Below are 8835 nucleotides of genomic sequence, written 5' to 3'. Positions count from 1 at the left end.
TTTTATTAGAATTCCATTGAGGTTTATCTGTGGTATTTTTGAGTATATCTCTGTGTGCAGACATCTTAGTGGATGCTGTAGGTTTTACATCACATGTAATAACTTATCATGGTTTAATAGGGTCAGAATTTTAGTACTTTGAAAGATGTATGGAAACCTTATTCCTTGATTCTCTGTATGTCTCTTTACCCTCCTCTGTTCCTTATATATTTGTCTTAAATATTTATCTATATACACTTAGAATCACATCTGATAATGTCATAATTTTAACTTCAACTGTCAAATAAATTTACCAGACTGAAGAGGAAAAGGAAGACGAAGTTATTCCTTTTTTCCCTTTCCATTGTGTTTTCTTTAATTTTGGTGTTTTAAAGTTTCTTTTTTTAATCTTTTTTTTTTTTTTTTTCCTGGCTAGAGAATTTTCTTGGAGCCCCTTTTTAAAAAGTAGACCTTCTGGTGACAAGTCCTCTCAGTTTTCTTTCATCAAATGTCTTTATAGCCCTTCCATTCCTAAAAGATAAATTCACCAGATACAAAAATCAGAATTGAAAATTATTTTATGTCATCACATAGACAGTGTTGTGCCACTTTTCTATGGCTTTCATCCTTTTCTGATGTTTCCTACTTCCATTTGTATTGTTTACCCTCCTATAGATAAGCTATTTCCTCTAGCTGCTTTCAAAATTTGTTCTTTCTTTTAATTTTTGGATATTTTACCATGGTATACCTTAGTTGGATTCTTTGTGTTTATCTTGGTTAGTGTTATGCACTGAAAGTTTGTGTCCCCTCAAAATTCACATGTAGATATCCTAAATTCATTGTGATGTTATTCGGAGATTAGGTCTTTGGGAGGTAATTAGGCTTAGATTAAGTCATGAGGGTGGGTCCCTCATGTTGAGATCAGAGGCCTTAAAAAAGAGAGAGAGAGAGAGAGAGAGAGAGGGAGAGAGAGAAGGAGACAAGAGATATCTTTTCTCTTCTCTCCAGCATGTGAGGATACAATGAGATGATGTCCATCTACAGCCAAAAAATGTCTTCAGCAGAACTCAACTATGCTGGCATTCTGATCACGGTCTTCCAGCTTCTAGTATTGTGAGCAACACATTTCTGTTTTTATAAACCACCCATTCTATAGTATTCTGATACAGTAGCTTAAAATGGCTAAGAGATTTTGGGTTTGCTTGAATTTAGAAATCTGTGGGTTTTTGCCCATTGCCAAATTAAGGAAGTTTTCAGTCTTTGAGACCTTTCTCAAAGTTGCCTATTTCTTCTCTCCTTCCGGGACTCTGAAAGCACAAAACTTAGGCCTTCAGTTATAACACTACAGGTCCCTGAGACTGTGTTTATAGTTTTTTCCTGCTTATATTCTTGAATTTTTTTATGTGTTTTTTGTAAGTTTCAGTTCTAAAATTTCCATGTAGTTCTTTCATATATTTTAATTTCTTGGCTGAGATTATTTTTTAAATTTGCTTCATATATGTTTGTAAGTAATATACTGGAAGCATTTTTACGATGACTGCTTTAAAATCTTTGCTGAATAATTCTAACATCTTTGTCATTTTTGTTCTGGAAACTTCTAATTATCTTTTACATTCAAGTTGAGATTTTTCCTGGTTCTTCGTATACCAAATGATTTCTAAATGAACCAGGACATTTTAGGTATTATGAGACTCTAAAACTTATTTACCCCTTCTGTCTTAGCTAGCTTCCTCAGACACTACTCCAGCAAAGGAAGGGAGTGAGGGAGGGACACTGCATTACTGCCAGGGGATGGTAGAAATAAAGGTTTCTTCTCAATCTCTGTGGACACCCAGGCAGGGGAAGTTTCCTCATTACTGCTGGCTGGAGGGTGGGTTCTGGCTCACCACTAGGCCTCCACTGATAGCCTGTCTAGGGGGCAGAAGTGCCTTGTTACTGTTACCCACATGGCCTCCACAAGCACTACCTGGTATGGAAAGGAGGGTGCTTCTTCGTTGCTGCTTTTAGAGTAGATCCAGCTCTCCATTTGCTCCAGTCATATCAAGGTGTGGAGGGAGAATGAGGGTCTTATTACCACAAATTGGGGATGAAAGTTCCAACTTCTGCTATTCTGAGATGCTATTCTGGAGGAGGGTTGGGACACCTTGTCACAGCCTGGCAGGTGTAAATATCTAAAGATCTAAGCCCTCCACTTGAGGTAATAGTGTTTTCTTTGGTATTTGGCTATGGTAGAGTGATTATTGTCTAAACGTTTTCTGCTTTGGTAGACTATTTCCTTGACCTTTGGCTAAAATAATAGGCTTTGCTGGGAAATTCTCATATGTGCCTGTTAGTATTTCTATGTTGAAGGCATTTGCAACTAAAAGTCTGCAAATTATAAAGTGAAAAAAAACTTAGAGAATTCTGCACTATACAATTTATTGAGTCCCTACCACATCTGCCTTGGTCTCTCCAGGTCTGAGTTGTCATATATTTTATACATAATGTTCAGGGTTTATGGTTGTTCTTAGTAGAAGGAATAGGGCAAACTACATTTACTCCATTTTTCTGGAAGCAGACATTGGTTTACTTTCTGTAAGAAAGCAGTCGGTGAATTTCTGTCCAAATTCTCTGCCTTTTCAAGAGTAACTGGGCTTTACTTCCCAGATTAACATCTGAGCAACAATAGACTTACAGGTGGCATTACTTTCTATATAGGTAGAGAATACACTGAATATTAAATGTTAAGGAGCAGAATCATTGGAATTGAAATGAAGGAGACTTCGTTTTTATTCGTGTTAACCAGCCTCCTGATGATATGCAACAGTGCATTTGTTCATCAATATACCTTTTGGACGACCTTTCTGCTTCTTTTTTTTTTTTTTCTTTCTTTTTTTTTTTTTTTGAGACGGAGGAGTCTCGCTCTGTCTCCCGGGCTGGAGTGCAGTGGCCGGATCTCAGCTCACTGCAAGCTCCGCCTCCCGGGTTTATGCCATTCTCCTGCCTCAGGCTTCCGAGTAGCTGGGACTACAGGCGCCCGCCACCTCGCCCGGCTAGTTTTTTGTATTTTTTAGTAGAGACGGGGTTTCACCGCGTTAGCCAGGATGGTCTTGATCTCCTGACCTCGTGATCCGCCCGTCTCGGCCTCCCAAAGTGCTGGGATTACAGGCTTGAGCCACCGCGCCCGGCCTCAGCTTCTTTTTTGAATGGTTCTAATGCTAAAGAAAGCAAATGTTTATCAAATAATCTATTTTTTAGATAATTCATTATTATAACTTAATTCATTATTAGAAAGATAATTTATTACTAGAAGATAATTCATTATTAGAAAGAACAAAACGAGTCTTTTCTAATAAAAGAATAAATAAACAAATGTATTGAACTTTTGTTGTATGTCATGTAGGGTAATTTTATATACATGTTGCACTTTACAAGAATTAAATCATGTAATTTTGTATACATCATGTAGGGTAATTTTATATACATTTTATATACATTACGCATTTAATTCTTGTACATAGCCCTCTGCCTTAGCCAATTCAAGCTGCTATTAACAAAATATCTTATCTTGGATAATTTATAAATAATACAAATGTATTTCTCATAGCTCTGGATTCTGGAAAGTTGAAGACTGAGATGGTACCAGATTCAGGGTTGAGTGAGAGCCCATTCCAAACAGACAATTTCTCCTGGCTTCTCTCTCATGAGGCAGAAGTGTGAAAGAAGGATGAACATTGAGTCCTTACATGTCAAAAGAGATGGAACAGCTCAGCAGCCTTTGGGAGCCTCTTTTTGTAGAGAAATCGATCCCATTCATGAAAGTAGAGTCCACATGACTTAGTCACTTCCCCCAAAGACTCCATCTCTTAATACTATTGCATAGGGAATTAAGTTTCAACATAGGGAATTAAATTTCAACATAAATTTATTTTGTAGAGACATAAACATTCAAACTAGAGCATTCTGTCCTTGATCATTCCCCCAAATATATGGTCTTCTCACATACTAAATACATTTATTTCATCTCCAAAATTCCCAAAGTCTTAACTTATTCCAGCATCCACTTTAAAATCTAAATCCAAAGTCTCATCTAAATATCATCAAAATCAGATACGGTGTGGCCAGTTTTCTAATACTGAACCATCTTTAATGTCCTCATCCTCTTTCAACATGGTTTATTATTCTTTTAGCATACTGTTCATTTGTTTATGTACTATTGAATAGTTTCCCTAGCAGAGTATCCTTGTTGTCCTATATATGCTGTTTAATGAAACTCACAATAAATTCAGAAACTTGTTTCCTGTACTTAAAAAATTTAAATAAGAATTATGTGCTTTTAATGATAAAATTTAGATATTAAAATTTCCTGTATTCAATGACATTGGAGGTGATAATGAGAGGTGTTTGGAGATAGTTACCTATCAAATTCTTTTGCTTCTTAGGGTTATTTTCTATACAACTTTCCCTCAGCATCTTGAGTTAAATTTGGCAGTCTGTGTTATCTGACAATAATACTGATATTGCTGGAATTTTCACAACAAGAACAGAGTTTTACTCAAATTTCTTGCCCTTTAAAACACATTATGCTGCACCCTTTACGAAATCTACTTAAGTTTTTATAAAGAATGGTGAAGGACTTAGGGAGGAAGAGAAATGAGCAATGAAAAAGGAGGAGAAAAGAGAATAGTGAGTTTTATGGAGAAGAGATCTAGAACCACATTTATGCCCCTAGAATCCAGGATTAATAGTTGTGGAAATTTTAAGAATTCCCCAGCACCTGCAACTCCCTCTCATTTGTTATATATTCTTTGTTTTCCTAAAGTTACAAGAATATCAATGAAAGATGTGAAAATAATTTCAAGAATTTGCATTTGTGCTATGCAATCTAGGACAGAAGAGGAGCAATGGAACTCTTTCCCTTTGGCAGCTAGCTTTATTAAGATAAAGGAGGAGGGAAGCCTGATGGAAGCATCAGTGAGCAGGAGTCCCAGATATTCTTAGATTGTATTAATGGCCCTCAAATTCCAGACTCAGAAACACCCACAAAGAGAAGCAACAATCAGAAATTGCATGCTATTAATATTTTATTGGTATACTGAAGAGTTATGACCACATTTTTTCATTGTAATGGCTTTCTGAAGGAAGTTATCTTCTTATTTATTTTCTGAAACAAACAAACAAATAAGGAAATTTATACACAAGATACAACATAGCAAAATGTATCTAATTCCTTGATGATATTAGTAAAGTAAATTATTGCTTTCAAGATTAAGAAAACAGATCATTTTTATGGTGTTTATGTTTTGGCTACTGTTCAAAACATTCAAGGTTATATTTATGAAAATGACTGCAACTTGAACCTACAGTAGTGAAAAACTAATACAGAACTACATCTCAATTAATAGTAGTTGATTGAAGAAATCATGGTACAGTCACACAAAAGAGTAGTATACAATTGTAACAACAAAATAAAAATGTACAAATAAATCACCAAGAAGATCTATATGTCTCTGTGAAATGACAAAGTTATCTAAGACATGTATTATTTGAAATAAGCAAATACAGATCTGCATTTAAAATAATATATCATTTGTGGGAAAAATAACGACATACGCTTATATACATATACATATTTCCAGGAGGATGTTCAAAGAATTAATGGTGGTGACATTTGGTGAGGGGTGTGAGTAAGTAGGATAAGGCATCACTTTAAGATTTAGCTTCATACCATTCTGTTCAGTTAGATTTTTTTCCTTGAGGATGTACTAATTTCAAAATAAGTATTTTAAAAATTAAATAAGATATAGGAGCATCAAGTTCAAGTATCATTTGGCAGGGACACTGGACCTGAGAGGCTGGTGTGAGGCAGAACTGAGCAAAGAGTGCTGTGGTGGAAACCAGAGAGAAACCTGAGATGGAGAGTCCTTGGGCCTGAGAGAGCAGACTCAAAGATGGGAGGCAGAGCACCAAAGGGAGAACACACCCCACTTCCTCATTACCAACTCATTTTAAGGAGACAAGTCATCTTAAGAAAAAAGTTGGAGAGGTCAGTATTTCAGATAAGAATTCTTTGAACTGTGTGTTAAAAATACAAGGACTTGCAACCTTATCCAAGAATACCTGAACATAAATCTTTAGAAATGGGGTTCAGGATTATGTAATTTCAACATATTTCCAATTGATTTGTGAACACAATGAAGTTTGAGAACAGTAACAGTTTGGGCATTTAATGGAGAATGAACTGGAATCATACCTGTCATTGAATTCTAGATTACCACCAGGGTGGCTGGTCCTGGAGATGTCTTGGCGGTCTGTCCCCCTGGAAGAATGCTGGTACTTCCTCCAGCCTTACAGGAGGAAGTCGGGGTAGAGGGCGGTGAAGGTCTGCTCGTTGGGGTCGTCGTCGTTGATTTTGAAAAGGAAGTGGGAGAGGATAGTGGTGATGCCCTCCTGGTTGTGGTGGTCTCTGCTGAGGACCATCGTCTTGGTTACAGCTATCACCAGGGAGTCTGGGTGGCAGTCCTTCAGGAGGAGGTCTCTGGGGTCCCTGATCTGGGCTCTGACTTGAGTCCTCTACATCTGTGTGAGTAATTAATGGACAAGAATGCATGAGCTCAGTGAAGAAAAACTCTCCTCTCTTTATACTTCTCTCACCTTATCACACAGCCCTGTTCTCCCCAAACCTGCCGCTTGACTGTCATCCTCCTTTGTGCCCACTTTTTTTTTTTTTCTTTTTATGCAGCTGTCTGCTTAATCCATGTCAGAGTGATATGGAAAGTCTCATTTATTTGCTTCTGTGACAAGTATGTTTCCATAAATTTGAAAAGAGGGGTTCTTGCATAGTTGCCAGAGGGTATCTCCAAGGACAGAAAACAAAAGCAAAAATATTATAGCTTTATGTTACCGGTTATTTATTTTGGTTACTGTAATAACTTACAAACTGTGACTCCATCTCTGGGCACCTAAGCCCTATGCAGAAACTAGAGCTGATTTCCCAGGCTCCTGGAACCAAGTAGAGATACTAAGAGACAGAAGAGAAAGACAATGTGAAAGCCTGCACAGGGTCACTAAACAGCTGTGGCAAGTATTTATCATCTGTAGTGACACAGCTGAGTGGGTCAACACAGAGAAAAGACATTCATGCACTGTTTTTTTTTGTTTTGTTTTGCCTTACTCCCTGAAGCCACATAACTGTGCAGGGGAACACTGGGGAAGAAAGAAGCAGTTAAGGATGGAGGAGTCAGAATGAGAATACTTCTCATTTGTTCATCATCTCTCAGCAGTCATTCTAGCCTGGGAAAAAAGCCTGCCCACTCCTAATGTCCTCAAAGCCAGGCATCTCTGTATTCAAGTTGGTGGCCTGGCTCATGGTCCCCAGAATCAAAGATGGGTAAGAATTGTCTATATATTTAGGGGCACTAGTATTAATCAATACCTGACCCCTCTTACCACCTCCTCACAAAAAAAAAAAAAAAAAAAAAAAGATGAGGAGACACTGAAAAAACTTTAAAAAATTCTAGTGGAAAAAGAAAAGAAATGGATTGAGGATCACTGGGATTTACCTGGTGTGGTGGGAGTAAAGTCTTCAGAGATCACATCTAGGAAAAGAAGTACAGGATGAAATAAACATTACCTCATAAATCTTTCAGGGCTCACAGTGGTCTATAGGGAAAGGGGCCTTCTGGCCACACCCTGTGCATCCTAAGTTACCTTGTCAACCATCTTCTGTGAAGCTGCTGGAAGGGGAGGAAGATGTTAGGGGAGGCAGGATTGTTACTACCACTGAGCATGAACCATGAATTCAACATAGAAGAGTCCCTTTTTGTCATCCTTAGGATCCCTCAAACCCTAATGCTAATTTAAGCAAACTGCTCTGGGTATTTTCAAGTCATATTTTAGTTCTTCTACCTTCTTCCTTCTCTAAATATTTTGATCATATTCACAAGCTTCCCCAAGAGGAGCAACCAGGAGTAAATATTTGGACACAATCGTGTACATGTACTGCCAGCAACATATTGAAATTTTAAATGTGATTGGAAGAAAAATGGGAATTTTGGGACCTGATATTTCTATACCACTATGTAGAAAGACACAAATTTATTTTCCAGTCCTCTATGTCTGAAAGTACTCTGATGTTTGTTTATCTCTTTCATTGATGTTGCATCCCCTGTACAGCAAGGACACTATCATCACTGTCCACTGAGATTACTGTAGGATCTTCACAGCTGGACTTCCCTGGATCAGTCTTGCATTCTCCATTGCATCCTTCACAGCACAGCCAGGTCTTTCTAAAAATACAAATCTTACTTTGTCATTCCTCTAATTGAAATTCTCTATTTGGTTCCAAGTGTATATTAAATAAAGTATCAGGCCTTGGGATGGAATGAGGGCACAACAGATGTCATCCTTGGAATGAGGGCTCTGAAGCCTTACCCTTCTTCTCAACCTCCTTCCTTCCATCCTGCTCTTCCTCTGCAGTGGTGTGGGGTGAACCCCTGAGGCCCAAGAAGAGTCACAGCCCCTCATTCCACTCCCCATTTCCCTTTAAAAAAATTTTTTTTTACCATTATCTGTGCTCTGAGCTGAGCTCAGAGCCAGCAGGACCACTGACAGCAGGACCAGCAGCATCTTGAAGGAGGCTCTGGAGTTGCTCCCAACTCTGTGCTGAGAGAAACATGGCAGCTCCCTTTATAAACATGAGCAGAACAATGGCACCTTTGAGCTCCATACTGGGTGGACCTCACCACTTGAAAGATTAGGTGTTGCTTTCCTCTCATAAAGTTGAATGCATCTCTCATTACTTTTTGGGACTTTAGCCCAGCAGGATGTGGTGGTAGGATGTGGTTAGGGACAACCTGTGACTTCAGCATAGTTTCT

General features: G+C 38.1%; 1 protein-coding gene across 4 annotated transcripts; it reads right to left on the bottom strand.

Moving 5' to 3' along the window:
- Positions 1-5024: 5024 nt before the first annotated feature.
- Positions 5025-8619, bottom strand: PRR4 (proline rich 4 (lacrimal)). 4 transcript variants are annotated; one of them, XM_011952927.1, is made up of 4 exons: positions 8523-8619; positions 7521-7556; positions 6212-6537; positions 5025-5122 (listed from the first exon to the last, which is right to left on the bottom strand). In XM_011952927.1, exons 1-3 carry the CDS (start codon positions 8584-8586, stop codon positions 6230-6232), a joined length of 408 nt encoding a protein of 135 aa, XP_011808317.1. In that variant the 5' UTR covers positions 8587-8619; the 3' UTR covers positions 5025-5122; positions 6212-6229. The 4 variants fall into 4 exon arrangements, 3 of the variants coding, with proteins under 3 accessions (XP_011808317.1, XP_011808328.1, XP_011808319.1); XM_011952938.1 differs by having other exon boundaries at positions 6212-6305; XR_001002989.1 differs by having other exon boundaries at positions 5031-5122; positions 6212-6467; positions 8523-8614.
- Positions 8620-8835: the final 216 nt, after the last annotated feature.

Source organism: Colobus angolensis, unplaced genomic scaffold (assembly GCF_000951035.1).
Source record: "Colobus angolensis palliatus isolate OR3802 unplaced genomic scaffold, Cang.pa_1.0 Scaffold11, whole genome shotgun sequence".
Taxonomy (NCBI): Eukaryota; Metazoa; Chordata; class Mammalia; order Primates; family Cercopithecidae; genus Colobus; species Colobus angolensis.
The sequence above is the reverse complement of the archived record's forward strand: the minus strand, read 5'-3'. Positions and strand labels throughout refer to the sequence as shown.

Excerpts from the sequence above, each read along its gene's own strand:
- PRR4 (XM_011952927.1), bottom strand. The coding sequence starts at position 8,586 with ATGCTGCTGGTCCTGCTGTCAGTGGTCCTGCTGGCTCTGAGCTCAGCT. Across the intron at positions 7,557-8,522 it reads AGCTCAGAGCACAGATAATG|ATGTGATCTCTGAAGACTTT; the intron begins GTAAAAAAAAAT and ends TTCTTTTCCTAG. Across the intron at positions 6,538-7,520 it reads CTTTACTCCCACCACACCAG|ATGTAGAGGACTCAAGTCAG; the intron begins GTAAATCCCAGT and ends TTACTCACACAG.